Below are 23,970 nucleotides of genomic sequence, written 5' to 3' on the forward strand. Positions count from 1 at the left end.
AATCTTGCAATTTGCTCTGATTTCAGCTTTTTTTTGTTCTTTAGTTACCTCACCTTCTATCAAGATCAATTAAAGCAGAAATTTTCCACATATTCATTTACTTAACAAATATTTCTCAAATTCCTAATATGTGCCAAGCACCATATTTATACTAGCAACATAAAATGAGAGGGGGCAAAAAAAATTCCTGCTCCCGTAGAGCTTACAATCCAGAAGAGTGACGGTACAAGGACATATTAATCAAATAATCATGCAATCAAATACAAAACTGAAACCATGACGCTCCTAAATAAATCTAGAGAAATTTTAATAACTCTGAGACATGACTAATCTCTAAATCCTTTGTCCATTTCTTTACTAAAAGAATTCTTCAACACAAGTTTATAATTCAATCACTTAGTGATTAAATCTCTCATAATTAGAGAACTCTACTATTGTTAATAGTTTATAAAGGTCCAAAAATGATCTTGGGATTGTTTTTTTAAAAAAACATAAAAGACAAACACAACTTGAATTTTTTTTAATGTGGTTATGTGGAGGGTATACTATGTGGAAGGCGACACACAGAATGCTTTTGGTGTGCTGCTTAAGGTAAAGTATTCTTTACCTTAATCTGAATAGCGATAACATGGGTACACACATATGTGAACATTCATGAGCTATACACTTAAAATTTGTGCACTTTCCTATTTGAAAGTTATTCATCAATATTAAAAATAAATAGAAAGTAGTTTAAAAAATAAAGTAGAATCCCCTCTGAAAAGAAGTCAAAGAGTCAGAGATACAGGCAGGTTCAGTGAAAAGGAAGTATAGAAAAATACTCTTAGAACTGAATTTGAAATAAAATTATATTAGTTAATTCCAATAAAACATATCAAAATTAACATCAAAGATGATCCAATTCATCTCACAAAATATAAATTTGACACTATTTAGGAATACAAAAATAAGTAAGATATAAGATGCTCAACCTTTAGAAGGAAAATAATCATAATGCTACCCAATAACTTTAAAATAAGGCAAAATATTATATGAACCATAAAAGAGATACAAGTAAGGTATTATGAGAGTTAATAATATCTGTTTAAAACCAGGAAAAGTTTTCAAGAAGATAACCCTTGTGAGGAAGCTTGATAGAGGAATAAAATTTCAACAGGTTAAGATAAAAAGAATATTCCACGAAGCAAGAGTAACATGGCATTAAGGCAAAAGAGTGAATAAGGATGGGCTTTGTTTAGTAAACTGTTTATAATTCAGTTTTGCTGGACTATGTAATAGGTTCAGGGTTATAAGTAGATGGCAGAAAAGACAAATTAGTGTCATATTATCAAGACACTCAAATGCCTGACTGTGTTTGAACTCATTTTGACAGGTAGTAAGAAATTAATAAAAGTTTCTAGTGAGAATTGCATTCATGGAGTAAAGAATAATAATGGTGGTAATAATATACTTAACAGATAGGAAAACAGAGACAAAGGATATAAGGAGACTGTTTTAAAAGAATAATAATTTAGGTAAGATAAGTAGTACTAAAAAGATCATGATGACAAAAGAAAGACAATAAACAAATTTGAGAGACCGAATCTACTACTCAGGCAACTGAGTATGTAGAGAAGGAAGGGAGGGTGAAGAGTCAATGATAATGAAAACTTTACTCCCAGCCAAGATGGAATAACAGGGATCAGACTTACACTCCTATTTGAAACAAGCAAAAAATCAGACAAAACACATGAAACAATAGTTTTTAAAACACTGGACATCAGGCAACAAAGAACAGTGACCCTTGAGAAACGGTGAGCTCCGTAATTGCCTCAGCTTACTGCCTTGATAAGTTTCCAGGCTGCAGCACAGAAGGGAATAACCCAGGCGGAACATGGCAGATTCCCTGAGTTGAGGAGATGCTGAGAGTCAGGAGAGACTAAGGCAGCGAGAGTTTGCAGATCAGAATACTGGAAAAGAAAAAGCACTATAGACAGAGAACTCCAGACATCTGCAGAGTCCTCCTCAAGAATTTAGCAGAATATTGATCACTGCATGTACATAAGGAAAATACCTAAGACTGGGGAAAGAACTATCTGAAAAAAGTAGAGGGAATGGTACCCAGCATTCACGCAGGTTGTGGGAATACTGCCTGCTGCTACCAGCCAGGCTGGAAAACCTCATAATTCATGAAGCACTGAGTAGAGTATTCAGAAGGGTCTTTCCTCAATAGTGGGGATTAATTTGTTGGGCTCGCTTAACAAACCTTAAAAAGCAAGATCCTTAAAAGCATCAAACTGTTTCCAAATAATCTGTCTCAAAACACAATTCAAGAATATTTATAGGAATATACCAGCACCCAGTAAAAAAATCACCAGACATGCAAAAAAGAAGAAAAAAAAATACCACTCATAATGAAGAGAAAAATCAGTCAACTGAAACCAACCCAGAACTGACAAGGACACTAGAATAAGTAGAAAAAGACATTAAAACAGTTGTTATATAATAATTATATTCCATATGTTCAAAAAGTTAGAGACATGAAAGATATAAAAAAGATCCAAACAGAACTTCTAGAGATTAAATCTACAATGTCCAAGATGAAGAGTAGACAATAACGTGAGATTTTTGAGCCTATCCTTAGTAGAATAAGGATAGCACTCTTAGTAAAACAATAGGGCTGAAATAATATGATAATAATAAATTGGTTTGGGAAGGGTCAGTGAAATAATTAGGAGACATCTTGAAATGTTAGAAATGTAGGGATAGGGATAGAGTACAAAATGAGGGCTAGAGACAAATTACCACTGCATGAAAGTTTCTTTCTTACACATTCCTTCAGCTTGGCTATATAAAAAGTTGAAAACTATTTTTAATGGAATAGTATATGGATTTTTAAAATGACAGCTAACTTTTACAGCACTTAAAGACACAATAGAGAACTACAGAGTTGTTTCTTTCTGGTTCCCAAAGTGATCTGTAATTATATAAGTACTTCCTTCACTATAATAATACTATAGTCCAAGAAGTATCAGTCAGGGACTTCCCTGGTGGCGCAGTGGTTAAGAATCTGCCTGCCAATGCAAGGGACATGGGTTTGAGCCCCGGTCCGGGAAGATCCCACATGCCATGGAGCAACGAAGCCCATGCGCCACAACTACTGAGCCTGTGTTCTAGAGCCTGTGAGCCACAACTCCTAAGCCTGAGTGCCACAACTACTGAAGCCAATGCGCCTAGACCCCGTGCTCTGCAACAAGAGAAGCCACCTCAATGAGAAGCCCGCACACTGCAACGAAGAGTAGCCCCCTCTCGCCGCAACTAGAGAAAGCCCATGCGCAGCAACGAAGACCCAACACAGCCAAAAATAAATAAATAAAATCTAAAAAGAAGTATCAATCAATAGCAAGGAAAAACGAAAACAAATAAAACAAAACAACAGTAACTCTTCTGAAGTATATAGTATCTATGGGAAGTAAAGGAATGAAACTGAATTAGCACCAGAAAACTTCGGTAGACAAAAATTTTCAAATCTGAAATTTTGGCAGGTTATTTTTAGCTAGAGTTAAAATACTTCAGAGATAAAGATATTTAATAGTCACATCAAAACCTGTAAAACAAATGACAAGATCATTTATCATTGTACTTACTTAAGGTAGAAATCAATGATTACATCATTAAGAAACTCTCCTTCTTCTAAGCACTCCAGATCTTCATTAGTTACTCCTAAGCCCCCTTTAGTAGGTGGTGGAGGATATACAATCAACCTTAAAAAGTAAAAATAAAATTATAATATACTAATATTGAAAACTCTAGTGTCAAAGGGATTTGTTATATAGGACAATAACAGGGCAGTAGCATTCAATAACTAAAATGTGTAGGGTAAAAAATATTTGACATGATACAAGCAATTATATTTTCCTTCCTTTGTTTTCACAAGCTACTAATAGTACTCTCATTGAGTATCTTTTCATTTCCAATCCTTCCCATGTGGGCTAGTCTCAGTATTTGTCTAATCAATAGGTTATCTCACAGTCAATGACAATACCGTTGAGGATGTCTCTCTTCTGTACAATTTTTAACTTTCAACAAAATGAAGTAATAAACCATAGAAGATTCTCCTACACTCCAGTTTCCAATGCTAAGTTTGAATCCCCAAGACTAAAAGAGTCAACGGTCAAAAACAATGCTCTCCTACTGGTGGCTAGTCTACACCAGCAGCTGGACAATGAAGAATTACCGTGGGAGCTTAGGAGGCAAGTTTCCCATAAAAAAGTGCTTACGATGCATAACTTAAAGAGAACATAAAGGATATAAATAATTAGAGCACAACCAGAAAGAAATGGAAAACAAAATGACAACTAATTAGGCATTTTTCCTTTGGCACCCTCTCTTAAAGCTCAGACATAAGAGCAGTTGTGAGTTCTGACTATAATCTTGGAACAGACAGGGTGGTACTCATTGCACAACTACAGTCAATAATAAAGGTATAATATGTACTTGTTGAACTAGAAAGATTCAAGAAGATAAGAATCATCTGCAGTTGATTTAATCTTGGTAACCGTGGCACCTAAATGAAATAACACAGGAAAATTTTAAGGGCTAAAATGAAAGTTACTATTTTATTGGCTATTTCCCTATCCTGTGCTTTCCTTTGTTTTTTTTCTTTTTTTAACAGAGAAAAGGAATCTTGAAGAGGAATAGAAATCACTCTCAAGTGCACAGACTCCCTTATGCTGCCTTACCACCATGAGAAGACATATAAAAGACGAAACACGAACAAAGAAGTACTTCTGAAAGGGAAGTTCTGATAAAGTACCCTAAATTGAGGCACACATTAATAAGCAATTTCACTTTCCCTATTATATATTCAGATATGGAATACACATTCTTAAAAACCATACTCTTCTATTCAAATATTTTCAATAAATGCTTTAATCTTACCACATTTGACATCTTGGCTACCATTTCTGTCTTATTAACATAAAACTAAATGAAATGGCATTGATTGTTTTCTTAATAATTTTTTTAACTTTTTAATAATTATTTCTATTATTAACTGTCAGCAAGAAAGTAAAACTCAAAACATTTAAAAAGGAAAAGTACTTAAAATCAGCAATGTGAATGAAAACTACTAATTTGCCCACCTATTACAAACGGGATATGACACAGTACATACTTCTGAACAGGTCCAGTGGGCCTGACTTCTCGCCATTCTTCATCTGGATTCAATGTAATAGAAAGTGAGTAGCAACCACTACTTTGCTTCTGCAGTAAGGTGTAAGTAGGCTTGGCTGTATCTGTATTTGAGGGCTGACAGAAAATGGCAAAGAAAAAGGTCTTATATGTGCACAAACACGTATTAACTCTCAAAAGGACAAAGTCAAAAGTTAGACTGGTAAGAGAAAATGTGACTAAAAGAAATATTGATACATACCAATGAGTTATATATATACTCTTAGAATTTCTATAAAGATATAACTAAATCAAAATAATACTTTGGATCAAAAGATACTATACAATGATCAAAGTTTAACCTGAAGTGTTACTTACAGGTCTGGCTTTATAATTAACTTAGGAATCTGAAAACAGTATTCATTTTGTTCAAAATGAACAAAAGAGGTGATAGGTAGTAGGAAAAAATTTAAATGAGAGACTGAAGAGTTTATAAGAACAGAAATTGATATTTTATTATTAAATGGAAAACTATGATACAAATTTGTATATACAATGTAATTACCAGGCAAAATTTTTACAACATTATGCAAAAGACAGTGGTGAAGGCTTACATCTTGACTTCCACTAATGTGGCTTTCTACAGACCTTTAAAAAACCAGCTTAGCCCCAGACCAAACCCACATGAGTGTGTGTGTGTGTGTGTGTATGTGAGTGTGTGCACACGCCCATGTCAGAGCAAACTTAATAAATGCTTTTCTTTCTAGAGGTATTTGGCAGAGATACACAAGCCACATGTGTATTAGCGACCTTCTATAAAAATAAACACAGTATTTTAAAACTTACCATTAATTGTTCCAAGATAATTTTAGACTTATATTGATAAAAGAATTGCAAAAAACAAATAAGCCTCTCACAGATCCCCCTAATATTAACATCTTTTTAAACCACAGTACAATTATTAAAACTAAGAAATTAATGTTGGTATCATACTACAAACTAAACTACAAACTTTATTCTGATTTTACTAGTTTTTCCGCTAACAAATTTCTTTTGTTTCAGGATCCTACAATTCCTCAATCTTTCCTTGTCTTTCATGACCTTGATATTTTTTAAGACTGCTGGTCAGTTACTTTGTAACTGGGTTTGTCTGATTTTTCTCACAATTAGACTGAGGTTATACAGTATTGAGAAGAACACCACAGAAATGATGTACTCTTCTCCGTGCATGATGTGACAGGTACATTAGGTCAATATATCTTACTACTGGTAATGTTAACTTCAATCACTTGGGTTAAGGTGATGTCTGCAAGGTTTCTCCACTGTAAGTTACTACAGTGGAGAAAAAAAAGTTACTTCTTTTTTGTAATTAATTAATATTTGGGGTGAGAGATTGATATTGTACACATATCCTGTTTTCCCTTAAGTTTTCATCCATTAAATTTAGCATCCCTCTGTGGACCTTACCTGCAACAATCATAACTATGATTTTTCTAGAGGTGGTTTTATATTTCTCTTGTTCCTTTTACATTTATTAATTGCAACACTTTTCTAAGAAAGAATTGTCCCTTACCCATCTTTTTTTATGTTTTCATTCATCCATTCAGTTATTTATTTGTATCAATATAGATTAATTGGCATTATATCTTATTTTTTCATAATAATCACAGGCTATCATTACTGATTTTGTTGATCTAACTGTTCCAGCTCTGGCACTGGGAGTTCCTTTAGGTTGGTTCCTGTGCTCTTTTGACAAAACACAGCATTCTGAAATCATGCTCATTTCAAAAAAAGAATTTTTATCGAACTGCCTCCCTCCCCCTCACTAATTATATTAATCATATGCTAACCTGAGATATTGATTTCATCTTCATTTCTTCAGCAGTAGCAACAGGGAAAGAACAAGTTGAAGCACAGTAATAATGAATAAAAGAGCTTTCTTTTGAAGAGAGGTTCTGAAATAAAGGAAGTGCTTGAACCCAAGACAGTGGATAAGAAAGCTCTAATTCTCCATTGGCTGTACTTATTTCTGTCATAATGTCTTGCAATTTCAATTCTTCTCTCTGTGAAATAGAACTGTGTAGCTCAAGGAAAATGAATTCAGTGGATTTTGCTATGAAAGAAAAAAGAAATCAGTTTTTATCAGTAGTGTTATTTTTCAAAGGGATTATAATTAAAATAATTATTAGTAACAATAAGGTTGGTATACAACTCAACAAACTATTTTGTATGTTAGTTAATAACCCAGGCAAATTAAATCCCAAAACAGGACATTAGTAACCTATAACCAAAACTCACAATTTTTAGACTCCTACTACATTAGAATACAAACTCCACAATGGTATTGACTGCTGCATCTCCAGTACCTGGCATTTACTAGGTGCTCTTAAATGTTTGTTAATGAATGTATGAATAAGTAAATGAATGATGACTAAGCAATTGTTTTTCTCTAGCCCTCTTCATATATCAAATCTACCAATTAAAACAATTTCCATTCAAACACTTCCTTCAAAATCATTTTCTCTCATCAAATGACATTCTCTCCTCCCATAATGATTATAAATGGCTTGTGTATTTTTCCAACTTCTCTGCTATTTAATCATGAATTTTCCCAATTAATTTGGAAGTAATGAGGACAGCAAAATAAGTAATTTTAAAGACATAAAATTTAGTTCACTACTTAACATCTTTAATGTGCAAGGGAGTAGGAGGGGAAATGGCAGAGAGATTAAAGAGATAAGAAAGAAATTTACCAATTTGATTTACCCAATTCTAAACCAGACTCCTTTAGGAGCTGGAAACTAAACAAAGTTGGGAAATATCTCAAGATACTATATATTGATAGATAAGTGTTATGGGAGGACCAGAAAAGTATTCAACCCAGTCTTAGAAAAATGATACATAAGTAAATAAACTGATTTATCTTTTTTAGAAACTATAGAAAATGTTGAAGATAAAGACTTCTGTATTTTATTTGACTTTGCCACTGATTAGTTCTGTCACAGTTCATTATGAAATAAGGGCAAGAAACTCTTAAGACAGGTAGCCAAGGATGTCAAGTGACTAAAAGGTAAGGTAGTCCTTTTATTTTAGAAGATAATTTTAATCGGTTGAGTAAAATTAAAAGGAGAAATTAAATGAATAAAGTATCTTATGTAATATCAAGGGATAAATTATTTTGAATTCAATGAACTTATTTCAATTCAATGAAATAATTACATTCTACTAAATTATTTTAGAGGAAAATTACTTTATTTATAGGACTTCTCAGATTATCCTGAAATTTAGAAATCTTTTTATACTCACATTGCTGGCTTAACATAGAGTTTTCTAATTGGGTCTGAATCTCTTGAAGATAATTTGAGGAGACCCAAAGAAAGAGGATAGCATGACTTCTTTTACTGTGATCATCATCTTTATTTTTCCATAACCCAAACCGCTTTAAATGTGTAGTATCCACTAGCAATGAAATCTCATGCAGGGACACTGTAATAAATAAAAGATAACAAGGTAATAAATTAATCTATTTAGGAATACACTCCATATGCACTGTATGACTCCTCTTTAACACAATGTATTTTTTAAAAAGAATTATATGCAAGGTTTTTCAAAAATATCATTTCCAGTACATTTCAGTAAACTTGGCTGAAATACCTAAACAGGATTATTACAGTAAAAAAGATCACATAAATTAGAAAGGGTGTAAAAAATTTAAAAAAAAAATTAGAAAGGGCCAAACAATTTTTAAGTGATAATTAAATGTAGGAATTTAGCCTCTCATACTATATGATCTCGGACTATCTTATCAATGCAGAAAACTAAGCATAGTATAACTGAAAAAACTATATAATTCTATCTTGGTTAATACTATCAACCAAGACTGCAAATGCTATCATAAGCCACTTAACGCCTATTTTTCTTCTCCTCAAACATCTGCATTCCACTACACAGACCAGCCATTACCCAAAGATTCCCCAGAGTCATATGAGCTTCTGAAAGGTCTAGGATGCAATTTTTTTGGTGGCGCCTCCTGACTTCCTCTCTTCCTATCCTGTCATGTCCTATTCTAACCTACCTTCCCTCTTCTTTTACTCTCTATTTAGTGGCTCCTTTTTCTTTCTTTGTTTTTGATTTGTACGCCTTTTTTAAATTGAAATATAGTTGACATATAATGTTAGTTTCACATTACTACATAATGATTTGATATTTGCATACATTATAAAATGATTACTATGGTAAGTCTAGTAACCATCTGTCCCCATACAAAGGTATTACAATATTACTGACCATACTCCTTATGTTGTATATTACATTGCCGTTGCTTATTTATTTTATAAGTGGAGGCTTATACCTCTTAATCCTTTCCACTTATTTCTCCCAACTCCCCACCACCCTCCTCTATGGCAACCAGCTGCTTTTTTTCTTTATCTTTGAGTCTCCTTCCCTTTTGTTTTCAGATTCTACATACAAGTGAGATCATACTGTATTTGTCTTTGTCTGACTTATTTCACTTAGCATAATACCCTCTAGATCCATCCATGTTGTCACAAATGGCAAGATTTCATTTTTATAATGGTTGAGTAATATTCCATTGTATATATACATATATATATATAAAAAACACATCTTCATCCATTCATCTATTAGAGGACATTTATGTTATTTTCACACCTTGGCTATTGTGAACAATGCTGCAATGAACACTGGGGTACATGTACTTTTTCAAATTACTGTTTTGTTTTCTTTGAGTAAATACCCTGAAGTGAAATTGCTGGATCGCATGGCAGTTCTATTTTTAATTTTTTGACCAACCTCCATACTGTTTTCCATAGTGGCTGCATCAACTTACAATCCTAATGTGTGCCAACAGTGGAAGAGGTTTCCCTTTTCTCCACATCCTTTCCGGCACTTGTTATCTACTGTCTTTTTGATGATAGACATTCTGACCAGTATGAGGTGGTATCTCGCTGACAATTGGCATTTCACTGACAATCAGTGATGTTGAGCATCTTTTCATGTGTCTATTGGTCATCTGTATGTCTCCTTTGGAAAAATGTCTATTCAGGTCCTCTGCCCATTTTTTAATAGGGTTGTTTGTTTTTTTGATGTTGAATTGTATGAGTTCTTTGTATATTTTGGGTATTAACCCCTTATCAGATATACGATTTGCAAATATTTTCTCCCATTTAGTAGGTTGTCTTTTCATTTTGTTAAAGGTTTCCTTTGTTGTGCAGAAGCTTTTTAGTTTGATGTAGTTCAACTTGTTTATTTTTGCTTTTGTTGCCTTTGCTTTTGCTGTCAGATGCAAAAAACTGCCAAGACCAATGTCAAGGAGCTTACCTCCTATGTTTTCTTCTAGGAGTTTTATGGTTTCCGGTCATACATTTAAGTTATTAAACCATTTTGAGTTGATTTCTGTATATAGTAGAGGTAGAGGTCCAGTTTCATTCCTTTGCATGTGGCTGTCCAGCTTTCTCAACACCATTTATTGAAGAAACTATCCTTTCCCTATTGTATATTCTTGGCTCCTTTGTTGAAAATTAATTTACCATATATATGTGGGTTTATTTCTGGGCTCTCAGTTCTGTTCCATTGATCTCTGTGTGTGTTTTATGCCTATATCATACTCTTTTGATTACTATAGCTTTGTAATACAATTTGAAATCAGGATGTGTGGTGCCTCCAGTTGTGTTCTTCTCAGGACTGCTTTGGGTATTTGGGGTCTTTTGTTGTTCCATACAAATTTTAGGATTTTTTTTTTCTATTTCTGTGAAAGACTCCATTAGATTCTGTGAAAGACTCCATTAGAACTTTGACAGGGATTACAGTGCTGTAGAACGCTCTGGGTAATATGGACATTTTAACAATATTCATTCTTCCAGTCTATGAACACTGTAACTCCTCCATTCTGAAAACTGTCAATGAAACTGGCAGCAAAGACAGACAGATTAAGTTAAAAGTTAAGAGTGAGAACCTTCAGAAAAACTTCTCAGCATTTCTTCCTCATGCAGCTCACAGCCCCAAATAGTTGATACTATTTCTGTGAAATCTAGATAGTTATCACTAATCCAAATGTTCCAAGCTCTTAATATGAAAGTTAAATATTCTTTAGGAGGGCTGCTTTAAAAAGATTCCCTTAAAAAAGCCGGGGGCGGCTTCCCTGGTGGCGCAGTGGTTGAGAGTCCGCCTGCCGATGCAGGGGACACGGGTTCGTGCCCTGGTCCGGGAAGATCCCACATGCCGTGGAGCGGCTGGGCCCATGAGCCATGGCCACTGAGCCTGCGTGTCCGGAGCCTGTGCTCCGCAACAGGAGAGGCCACAACAGTGAGAGGCCCGCGCACCACAAAAAAAAAAGAAGAAGAAAAGCCAGGGGGCATTTAACACCATCACAAGAAAAATTTACCTCATTAACAAATTTTCCCAAAATATTTAGTTTATTCTGTTACAGGGCTATGACAGACACTGAAAGCAGGAGTTGCCTATCATTTCTCCTAGCTACTGTTAGGGATTTTAGTAACAGGACCCTAATTTTATGAGGAAGCAAGATACCACCTCTTAAAAACTCTATTTCCTAGCTCCCTTTGCAAATAGATGAGTGGTCATTTGACTACATTCTAGCTAAGAAAATATAAGCAGAAGGTTAGGTGGTATGCACACCCAAGAAGACTCCTTAAAAGGGAAAGAGATAGGTGGTATGTATTCTTTCTACCATTTTTCCTTTCCTCCTGCTCTCTACCTGGAACATTACAACATGATGGCTGGACTTCCCTGGTGGCACAGTGGTTAAGAATCCACCTGCCAATTCAGGGAACATGGGTTCGGTCCCTGGTCTGGGAAGATCCCACATGCCACAGAGCAACTAAGCCTGTGCGCCACAACTACTGAGCCTGCGCTCTACAGCCCACAAGCTACAACTACTGAGCCTGCGTGCCACAACTACTGAAGCCCATGCGCCTACAGCCCGTGCTCCACAAAAAGAGAAGCCACCACAATGAGAAGTCCGCGCACTGCAATGAAGAGAAGCCCCCACTCGCTGCAACTAGAGAAAGCCCGCGCGCAGCAATGAAGATCCAACGCAGCCAAAAATAAATAAATGAACAAATTTATTTTAAAAAAAACAAACACGATGGCTGGAGTATGAGCAGCCATATGGACCATGAGACAAACTAGAGGATGAAAGTCATGTGTCAGGGATGACAGAGTAAGAAAATGAAAGGAGTCTGGGCCTCTGATGACCAAATAAACATCATATCAGCCCTGTTCAGTCCACCTCTGGCATTCTTAAATGTGAATAAAAAATAAACTATTTTCTTTAAGCCACAGCCAAACATAATTAAGAGCTAATATAAATATGAATAAATCAAATTTTTCCCACAGCTGCTGCAGAAAAATAAACACTTAGACCCCTAGATTTCCCCACCTACAAAAACCTTTCACATGCATGCCTTGTTTTATTTATTTATTGGTTGCACCGGGTCTTAGTTGCAGTAGGCGGACTCCTTAGTTGCAGCTCTCCTGCTCCTTAGTTGCGGCATGTGGGCTCCTTAGTTGTGGCTCGTCGGCTCCTTAGCTGCAGCATGAGAACTCTTAGCTGCAGTATGCATGTGGGATCTAGTTCTTTGGCCAGGGATCGAACCCAGGCCCCCTGTATTGAGAGCGTCTTAATCACTGCGCCACCAGGGAAGTCCCTGCATGCCTTGTTTAAAAAAAAAAAAATTTTTTTATATGGGAATTTAGCACAGACAGGATTTGAAGAAGCTAATATTTTCCTCTTCCATTATAAAATCGTAAACCCATTACCACTGACAAGAGTATTTTTCCAAAATTTTTAATTAAAATCACCTTTTAAAGATCATTTGGAGCTGATTCACTTTGTTATAAAGCAGAAACTAACACACCTTGTAAAGCAATTATACTCCAATAAAGATGTCAAAAAAAAATAATAATTTGCGAACTTCCCTGGCAGTCCAGTGGTTAAGACTCCACACTTCCAATGCGAGGGGCCTGGGTTAGATCCCTGGTCAGGGAACTAAGATCCCACATGCTGTGCAGTGTGGCCAAAAAAATATTTTAAAAAAATATATATATATATATTTATATATATTCATTTGGGATAGAAAAGCTATAAAGAAAGCAACATTTGAAACAAAGCACAAAATATTAACGATGAAAACCTAAAGTATCATTTTTGATGTTTGTTTGTATCATAAGAATTTGAGAGGTAGCTCCATTACAAAGGTTTTTACCTATAGATTTTAGTTAGATGTAGTGGGACTACATCAAACTACAAAGCTTCTACATGGCAAAGGAAATCATCAACAAAATTAAAAGGCAACCTACTGAATGAGAGAAAATATTTGCAAGCCACATATCTGATAAGGGGTTAAAATCCAAAATATATAATGAACTCATACAACTCAACAGCAAAAAAACCCCAAACAATCTGACTGAAAAAAAGGCAGAGACACTGAAAAGACATTTTTCCAAGGAAAACATACAGATGGCCAACAGGTACACAAAAAGGTGGTCAACACTGCTACTCGTCACAGAAATGAAAATCAAAACCACTATGATATACCACCTCACACCTATTAGAATGGCTATTAACAAAAAGAAAAGAAATAATGAGTATTGGCAAGGATGTGGTAACAAGGAACTCTTGTGCACTTGTGCACTGTTGGTGGGAATGTAAACTGGTGCAGCCACTATGGAAAACAGAGCGTTCTCAAAAATATTTTTTTAATGATCCAGCAACTCCACTTCTGCATATTTATGCAAAGGAAAGGAAAACACTAATTAGAAAAAATATATATGCACTCCCATGTTAACTGCAGCATTATTCACAATAGCCAAGATATGGAAAAAACCTAAGTGTCCATCAATGGATGAATGAATATGTGCTAAATAATATGTGATATATATACAATGGAATACTGTTCTGACCAAAAAAAAAAAAAAAAAAAAAAAGGAACGAAATCTTACCATTTGCAACAACATGCCTTGAGGGCATTATGCTAAGTAAGCGAAATAAGCCAGAGAAAGACAAATACCCTATGACATAACTTATAGGTGGAATCTTTAAAAAAAAAAAAAAAAAGCTCATAGATACAGAGATCAGATTGGTAGTTGCCAGAAGCAGGGGGTGGACGAAATGACAGAAGGAGATCAAAAGATATAAATTTCCAATTATAAAATAAATAAGCAGTGAGAATATAATGTACAGCACATGGTGACTATTGTTAATAATACTGTATTGCATATTTAAGACCTATTGCATAGATCTTAAAAGTCCTCATCACACACAAAAAAATTTTTGTAACTATGTATGGGGATGGATGTTAACTTGACTTATTGGGGGAATCATTTTGCAATATATACAAATATCGAATCATAATGTTGTACACCTGAAATTAATATAATGTTGTACATAATTTATACCTCTATTAAAGAAAAAGAAATTGAGAGGTAGCTCTGTTACCCAGGTCTTTATCTACAGATTATAGCACTATTTTTATGAAGTTATTTCCTCTTGAATCACAGGCCTTGGTTTCTTTAAATAGCTAATATTATATTATTCCACAATAACTTATTAAAATTTCCTAATTAGGAATATCAGTATATTTATTTTTATATATTATATATGCCTTACATATTCTTACTATTTATAGTAGCTTCCTAATCATTAGATTCATTATTATAACATACAGTTGTGGATTCTGTACATGGGTATCTGGGGAGTCCAACTAAAGTTATTTCAATCTCATCTTCGGTCTTCCCCAGTTCACTTCTGAACTGGGAAACACAGGTTTCCTCTTCCCCAGTTCATTTCTGAAGTGCTATTTGTATATATTGTTTTTGTTCATCCTTCTCATAATTCATTCTCTAAAGAGACTATTCTCTGTTGCTTATTATTTGTTCTCTTAATGGTATTTATTCTGACAGGTTTTTTATTTGGAAAGAGAATGAGAAACTTGTTTGAGTCTACAAATTATAGGTCCATTTTCCAATCCACATTGCCTTACTCAGATAAGAAACAGTTCTGCCTGTTTAAATCTCTCTTAATCCCTACACAAAACCATTTTACATGTTTGTGTGCAACACTAAAAATTTTCCTTATACTTCTTTACTTAGTTTCTATTTTCATCCATTTTTATATATCAAAAATCTTGCTATCAAAACTACTTTTGTTAATCCCAAGAAATTGCCATGAGTCCCTTCATATTACTTGAAGTCATTAAAACAACAGTATAAAAATAGTATATTTTAAGTGTTATAAAACATTTAACTCATTTTGAAGCTGCTAAAAAGTGTTAAATTGAAACATATTATTAATCTTATTTTTACATAAATTCTACACTGGAAAAAAGTATGAAAAACTAATTGCAGAAATATCTCAGAATTTTTGCTGACCAATTATTTTATACTCAAAATTACAGTGAAAAGATGTCATAAGACAATGATAGCTTACCTTGAAATGGGATCTTAATATACTTTGTCGTGAACTAAAGGGAAAATAAAGAAGCAAAATACGAGTTACCACTCAAGATGTGTTACTATTCAAATTTTTCAAAATTTTTTTCTTTTTTAAACCACAAGTACATAATCAAAGTCTATACTAAAAGCCTTAAGCCTTTTTCTCAATAAACCAAAAAGATGTTTCACTGTAAAGACTTAGTTTTATGGAAGTTTAAGAACCCTGTGCAAGTAATTTAATTCTCAATATGCTCATTTATAAAAGCCAGTAAGACTTTACTTAATACACTTTTCAAAAATGTTTCCTGAGGGCTTCCCTGGTGGTGCAGTGGTTGAGAGTCCGCCTGCCGATTCAGGGGACACAGGTTCGCGCCCCAGTCCGGGAAGATCCCACATGCCGCGCAGCGGCTGGGCCCGTGAGCCATGGCCGCTGAGCCTGCGCGTCCGGAGCCTGTGCTCCGCAACGGGAGAGGCCGCAACAGTGAGAGGCCCGCGTATCGAAAAAAAAAAAAAAAAAAGTTTCCTGAATATTTAAAAAAATATAAGATAAAGTCCAGAAGAAACTGTCATAAGACCTCACAGGGTGTCACTGACTTTGGTAAATAAAGCACAAAGCAGGATTTGATCCTTAGCTTTGCTGACATTCCCAGCATTCATTTTTCTTTGTTCCATGTTATAAATTCCCTTCTGACTAAGGATTCAGCAAGGTTCCTGCTCTTTCTGCTCCTTCTGTGACAAGATGCTAAATTTTCTCTAGGTATCTTTTGTATATATCTGACCTCCTTAAGTGTTGTTTTTTTTGTTTGTTTGTTTCTTTTGCAGTACGCGGGCCTCTCACTGTTGTGGCCTCTCCCGTAAACAAGACTGCTTCATTAGGCTACAAGTTCCTTGAAAGCAGAGATCATATCTTACCATTTTTATATTCCCTGCCTTATCCATAACAGAGTGAAATATTAACAAAACTTCCAGGAAAATACCTGAATTATAATCTGACATAGTCAATTCAACTAATGTTTATAAGTGTGAGGTCTTTTGGCAGTTTCTTCTGGACAATTCAACTAATGTTTATAAGTGTTTTAGGTTTGAGCCATTTATGTAAAGTGTAAAGGGGAATAAAGGCACGACTCTTCATCACAAGATGCTTAAAGGCTAATGGAGAGGTTTAGGCAAGAATACAAAAACACACAGAATAAATCCTACAACAGATGTACAAACAAAGTGCTGTAAGTACATAGTAAAAGGAGAAGTTAATTATGGCTAGGAAGGAGAAATCAGGAAAAGGTTTTCTGGAAGAGGAAGTATTTCAGATAAACCTTAAAAGATTTTAACAGGCAGAAAAATAGTGAGAAAATATAGAGAACTGAGCAAAATCCAATATGGCTTTCATATGCAAAGTGTGATGAGTTAAAACTGAAAAAAAGTGGAAAAATAGAATAGGAACTATTCCTGGAGATCCTTAAATAACAAGTTTGGGAATCTGGAGAACAATTTAAACCATCAATATGAGATTTCTTCTTTTTGCTATTAACTATACCATAAAGAAAAATTTACTTTACCATCAAGTAAGTTTTAGAGCCCAAAGAATATCAATGTTACATATGATTTTTTTTATACATAATCCTCATTAGAGTAGTCAGATTACAGATATGATTTTAGGGCATTCCTCTATAGTTTCAAGATTTCACAAGTAAAGACATGTTTCAAAATAGGTATAATGACATTCAAATTGTCCTATATAAAATTCATCTCAATTCTATTTTCATTTGCACTAAAAAAAGAGAAGACAATCTGAAAATGCCTTGTCCAAAAAGCAAAGCTAAAAAAAAAATTAAATATACTTACTGTAACACAACCTTTAGAAGCTCCTTTTACTTTACCAATATAAACAGAAGTAAATATAAAATCCAGTTGTAGATCCATCTCATTACTAGGTATAACACAGGAAATGTTTTCCATGACAGGATTATATTGACATAATTCAGATGAAGCCTAACAAGGAAAAAATTATAAAATGCATATAAACCTAAGTATTATATAAATGCTGATGATGATTTTCAAAGTCAAATACTTCTTTAAATTACTATTAATGAATCTATGAAGGATTTTACACTGTTCTTACTGTGAAGAAATAGTTATCTAGATTTTTTTCCTTGAAAAGTATATGGTTGGACTTCCCTGGTGGTGCAGTGGTTAAGAATCTGCCTGCCAATGCAGGGGACACGGGTTCAAGCCCTGGTCCAGGAAGATCCCACATGCCGCAGAGCAACTAAGCCCATGTGCCACAACTACTGAGCCCACGTGCCACAACTACTGAAGCCTACTTGCCTAGAGCCAGTGCTCTGCAACAAGAGAAGCCACCGCAATGAGAAGCCTGCACACAGCAACGAAGAATAGCCCCCGCTCGCCGCAACTAGAGAAGGCGGCATGCAGCAATGAAGACCCAAAGCTGCCAAAATTTAATAAATTAAATAAATAAATTTTTTGTTAAGTATATGTCTACTTTGAGAAAATTACTCTAAAAAGCTGAATCCGAAATTAATTCCATAGGCCCAAGTTTCAGAAATACATTCTCCTCTGTATCAAAGCCATTTCAAAGTCAGTATTCTCTAATAGGCTTTATTCATTTTTAACTCAACAGAAATAAATTAAAATTTATATAATTAATTTAATTTTAAATAATTAAATTACTTTAATTTTATAAATTAAAATATATATAACTAAACAGTTTCAAATGAGTTTTTAAAAACATCACCTCTCTTAATCACCACAACCACCCCATGGGGCAAGTTTTTTTTTTCTTTTTGTATTTTATAAGTAGAGTTAATATATGTTTGGATTGGTTAAGTGACCTGCCCATGGTAATGCAGTTAGTAAGAAGCAAAACTAAGACAAATGCAGGTTTCTAACTCCAGGTCAAGGGTTATTTCAAGCACATAAAAGTGCTTCCATAAACCAAGACAATGCTCTCAACTACTGCACTTTTACTGAGCAATGAAGGAATATAAGTGCCTAAGAACCGCCTGTTACATCAAATCTATATACTTTATTACATGCACTATGGCTGAGGATAGCCAACCAGCTGCCTAAAACCTCAAAAATCATACCACTTCTGCTCAAAAAATTCACAACTCTGCTTTTAAATTACAATAGACTACCAGGCAGTATCAGCAGCAGCAATTTCCCACCATCTCTTTGGAGCTTTACACTGCTTTCAGATGACTTTTTCCACTCCACATTTGCCTAGCTGTTACACATTATCCCTCTTTAACCTTAACATCACTAATAACCAAATAAATTACTACTAGAGCAATTATGCACGTGTACTCACTCTCCTCCTACCTCTAGAAAATGTGATTAATCCTCACCTGAAACATGCACATTACTCATCATTTTTAACCCAGCTCACAATGCCATTTACCTGCCTAATAGAATTTCTTTATCATTCTCAGCTTTTATTGCTTACTGAACTCTTCTTATCCCCTAAGTAAAAACGGGGAATCTAATCAACTACAGATGGTTCTAATAACTGCCTGTGTGTTTTAAGTGACAAAATGAGAAGATGGATTAGAAAGAATTCCTTATTGGGCCTCACATTTGGTAAAGACTAACTGCCTCTTAAAAACGGTCAATCTATGTTTCTCATAACTTCATTTAAAATTGGAAACAAGGGAGGGTGTGGAGGTTTATTCTGCCTTATAGATTTTGGTAGATCTCTACATTATTTGCTGCTTGGCTGTGATCATATGCTGTCAGTTCTACAAGAGATGTCATTTTCCTTTAACACAGTCATTTCATACTGTATTGTCAATTTATATACTGCCAAGGGAACTGTAATTCATTTAGAATTTTGAACTCATTGTCAACACTGTTTTAATTACAAAACAACTAAGCCATCAAGTAGGCTATTGGCCCAACTGGGCAACAATTGTTACATTTTAACAAAAATTCAGAACACAATTCCTGAGGTAATCTCTCTATGGAGTACCAAATGCAACAGAAACACCCGTGAGGTACTTCCCTGGTGGTCCAGTGGTAAAGAATCCACCTTACAATGCAGGGGACTCAGGTTCGACCCCGGTCAGGGAACTGAGATCCCACATGCTGCAGGGCAACTAAGCCCGCACGCCACAACTACTGAGCTCGCGAGCCTCAACTAGAGAGCCCACGTGCCGCAAACTACAGAACCCACGTGCCCTGTACCCTACGCACCACAATTAGAGAAGAGAAAACCCGCACACCACAACTAGAGAAGCCCACGCGCCGCAATGAAAGATCTCGCATGCCTTAATGAAGATGATGCAAATAAGACCCAACGCAGCCAAAAATAAAATAAATAATAAATTTTTTTAAAAAAGAAAGAAACATCCGTGAAACACTAATCAGCCCATCAGACTGTTTTCATGGAACTGACCAAATTCTTCACCACACTCTATAGAATAACAGCCTCTGACATTATTCAAAAACAACCAACAGGGCTTCCCTGGTGGCGCAGTGGTTGAGAGTCCGCCTGCCGATGCAGGGGACACAGGTTCGTGCCCCAGCCCGGGAAGATCCCACATGCCGTGGAGCCGCTGGGCCCATGAGCCATGGCCACTGAGCCTGTGCATCCGGAGCCTGTGCTCCGCAACGGTAGAGGCCACAACAGTGAGAGGCCCGCGTACCGCCAAAAAAAAAAAAAAAACAGAAGTTAACCATAATTCTGCACTGGTGGTCTACCGATAATCATTTCTTTAAAATAGGATAATCAGAGCTGATAATATGAATGAATACTGACAATAAATAACTTGAACCTTACTTTAGAGCTATATGTATGTCAAAAACACCACTAGCTGACATTAAACCAACAGACACTTCCACTTACTATTTTCTATAAGAGAAAGAGACAAAGTACTTACCAAACTGATAGGTTTGTGATACTGTTCTAAATGCTTTCATATGTTGTTTCACTTAATACTCAAAAAATAATCTTGTGAATTAGGTGTTATTATCCTCATTTAGGATATAAGGAAACTCAGGCTTAAGGAAGTTAAGGGACTTGCCCAAATGACAGAGCCAGGATTTGAACACAGATCTGTGTATCTCCAGAGTCAGGTTCTTTCCTCTATCATGCTGCCTTAATAGCATGTGAGGGAAAGGAATAATTCCAAGTCACCATTGTACTGTAGGACCAGACAAATACTGGAAACTGTTTAAATCTAGAAAATGTTTTGATGAAGTACTTAAATGTCCAATGAGAACCATAAGAAAAGAATAAATATTCAAGTCAGAATATTTAGACTTAAAAAATAAAAATGGCCAGAAGAAAAATGGTATTAAGCCTTTCACTTCAAATTAAAACAATTACATACTTCCCTCAAACTAATATGAAAGTTGTCTCAAAATTCAAACTAAGGGGGCTTCCGTGGTGGCGCAGTGGTTGAGGGTCCGCCTGCCGATGCAGGGGACACCGGTTCGTGCCCCGGTCCGGGAAGATCCCACGTGCCGTGGAGCAGCTGGGCCCGTGAGCCATGGCCGCTGAGCCTGCGCGTCCGGAGCCTTTGCTCCACAACAGGAGAGGCCACAACAGTGAGAGGCCCACGTACCGCAAAAAAAAAAAAAAAAAAAAAAAAAATTCAAACTAAGAAAATTCATAATTTTTATATAATATTCTGCTTAACAGAAAAAAAAATAGTCATTAGCCAATAGTGTATATTTCACTGTTAATCTGTGAGAAGACAGAAATAAATTACCCGTACAGATTCACATGTAATCAGTGGTAGTTCTGACATTGCTGGCTCAGAAGTACTCTCACTTTCATTAGAGATGGCATGATCTTGCTTAGGTTGTAATTTAAGAATTTCTGAACTTTTATGTTCAACGGGTCCTTCTTCATCACTGGAAACAACAACTAAAAAGGTAAAATGTATTTTTTAAATGTGTCACAATAATCATACATAAAAAGAGAACTTTGTAATTCATGCAATATATCTTTCATAATCCCACTGAACTGAATCATCTAACTTTATTCAATTTAGAAACTGGCCCATCATTCATTATCTAATTTACACTAGTCACATACAATGTTTCCATGTCAGCACTATTATTTGGCAGTTACCTGCAACCTTAACTTCTAGAGGACGAAGATATTTAAAAATGGATAGAGTCATGAGGAGAACTTAGGACCAAATTCTAGTTCTAATCATGTTATTACACCATCATTCTAAATTGTACTTTAAATCCTGTTACATTAGTTGCTTTTAGGAGGGGGAAATGGATGGCTAGGGAAAGATGTGGGAGACCAGTCACTGGATATCCTTTAGAACCTTTTTTGTACCATGTGACTGCATCAAATACTGGAAAATTAAAAAATTAATGACAATAATTAAACAGCACTTAAACGCTCTGTACTTCAACTTAATCAACCAAAATGACAATAATAATGGTCCTTACAGAAACTTATAAAAAACTACTGATGAGATTACAGTACACTAATCTAAAAAAAAATTACTTCTGCTTCCAAGTACTCCATTCCTTACCTAAATCAGTATTACAAAATAAATGAAGTCCCAAAACCCCAAGTCTTTTTTTTCTGAAGTTAATATATTCCACAATGATGTAATAAATAACTTATTGCCTAGCAAAATTTGTTTGAGAGGAGAAAGAAAAGAAATAAGTAGAGGACAGAAAATTGTTATCCTCATGTTACTTACTTGGTTCAGCAGAGATAAATGATTGGTTCCCTTCACTATGTTCACTTAAAACAGGTTTTTCTACTGTGTTCAATTCATTCTCATCCTTCTCAACCACAGGACAATTCCCCACAGTATCAGTAGAAATACAGCTCTCAAAAGTTTTAGTGGTTGAACATTCAGAGGTGATTTGGGGAGCAGCACTCAAAGCCAACTCCTGACTACAAAGTGAGGATAGTTTAGTAAAATCACTTTCTATGGGTTCAAGCATAATTTCTTCAAGCAGTTTTGGGTCCTCCTGATAGTTTTCACTTGACTTTTCCAACTCAGTGGATACTGTTGGGTCATTTTCTTGTTCTTTCTGAACATAAATAAATGCATACAAAAATTAGCATTTTTCAAATTTGGCTAACATAAAGAGTTTTTTTAAGTTTAAATTCCTAAAGAAGAGTATAGAAGTAAAAACATTATATCATTTCTATAAATATAGGGGTAGAAAACTACTCAATTATACTACATTACTCTTGCCAGTGTCTCTCAAATATATAGAGTTTGGTCTGTCCAATCAGTTGCCTAAACATTTTTCAAAAAGATGGGAAGGAGAAACTCCCATATTTACAAGTGGTTCAGAGGTCTTCCACAGTCTTGTCAACTTTAAATGAGAGGAATTTTTTTTACAGTTTTATTTTGCAAAAGAGGTCATTTGACATCATATGACTTTAGTAACAAAAAAGCAAAAAAATTAAAAACTTAAGAGGATAACAATATGAAAAATTATGAAAATCAATCACTGCCTTCACATCTCTATTACTGTATAAATATAAATCATGTTTATAATTATAACTCAAAGGCACAGCAAAGTCCTGAAATGCCTTGTGAATCAAAGGACTCAAAAAGCTGTCTCCTCATACTTTTATTGTTAACTGCACACTAAGTCTTTGAAAATAGGTAATGTATGCATTAACGTATGTATGGTAATTCTCTACAACAAATTCCCTAAACTCTGGAAAAAGAGATGTCTATAGAAATCGGAAGTAAATTACTACTGATAAAATAAGTCAGGTAATAACTTCACAGAGCAAGTGAAAAAGCAACTGACTGGACAGTATGAATAGTATTTGGTTATAAGGGGAGGACAAAAGCAAACAGGTCTGAAAGATATACATCAAACTACTAAGGGCTGGTTATCGGAGGAGAAATACTTTTAACTGTTTTACTTGTTCATAATACAGTCAGCCCACTGTATGCGCAGGTTCCACCAACCGCAGGTTCCACCAACTGCAAATGGTAAATATTTCCAGAAAAATAATTCCAGAAATTTACAAAAGGCCAAACTTGAATTTGCCATGCAGAGACAACTATTTACATAGCATTTACATTGTATTTATAGCCATTTACATATAATTTACATTGTATTAGTTATTATAAGTAATCTAGAGATTATTTAAAATATACAGGAAGATGTAGATTATATGCAAATATTACACCATTTTATATAAGGTATTTAAGCATCTAAGGATTTTGGTATGTGCAGGGTCCTGGAACCAATACTATGTAGATACTCAGTGATGACTGTATTTGAAATTTGTTTCCGTAACTGTATTACTGCAAAAAAAAGTTGTATTTAAAGTATTTTTTAAAAAATAAACAGAATGAAAAAAATAGGCAAAGAAAAGAA

The 23,970-nt window shown here is 34.9% G+C and overlaps 1 protein-coding gene across 7 annotated transcripts in view; it reads right to left on the reverse strand.

The window, feature by feature from the left end:
• The window catches only part of SENP7 (SUMO specific peptidase 7), a 153,597-nt gene that overhangs the window by 13,089 nt on the left and 116,538 nt on the right, over nt 1–23,970 (reverse strand). For all 7 annotated transcript variants that reach the window (XM_060010567.1, XM_060010566.1, XM_060010570.1 and 4 more), the window contains 8 exons: nt 22,314–22,653; nt 21,354–21,511; nt 17,467–17,613; nt 15,620–15,653; nt 8,458–8,637; nt 7,002–7,264; nt 5,156–5,289; nt 3,627–3,743 (listed from right to left, as the gene is read on the reverse strand). In XM_060010567.1, coding sequence (XP_059866550.1) covers nt 3,627–3,743; nt 5,156–5,289; nt 7,002–7,264; nt 8,458–8,637; nt 15,620–15,653; nt 17,467–17,613; nt 21,354–21,511; nt 22,314–22,653 — 1,373 coding nt within the window. The remainder of the gene's footprint in view (nt 1–3,626; nt 3,744–5,155; nt 5,290–7,001; nt 7,265–8,457; nt 8,638–15,619; nt 15,654–17,466; nt 17,614–21,353; nt 21,512–22,313; nt 22,654–23,970) is intronic.

Source organism: Delphinus delphis, chromosome 4 (genome assembly GCF_949987515.2).
Source record: "Delphinus delphis chromosome 4, mDelDel1.2, whole genome shotgun sequence".
Classification (NCBI taxonomy): domain Eukaryota; kingdom Metazoa; phylum Chordata; class Mammalia; order Artiodactyla; family Delphinidae; genus Delphinus; species Delphinus delphis.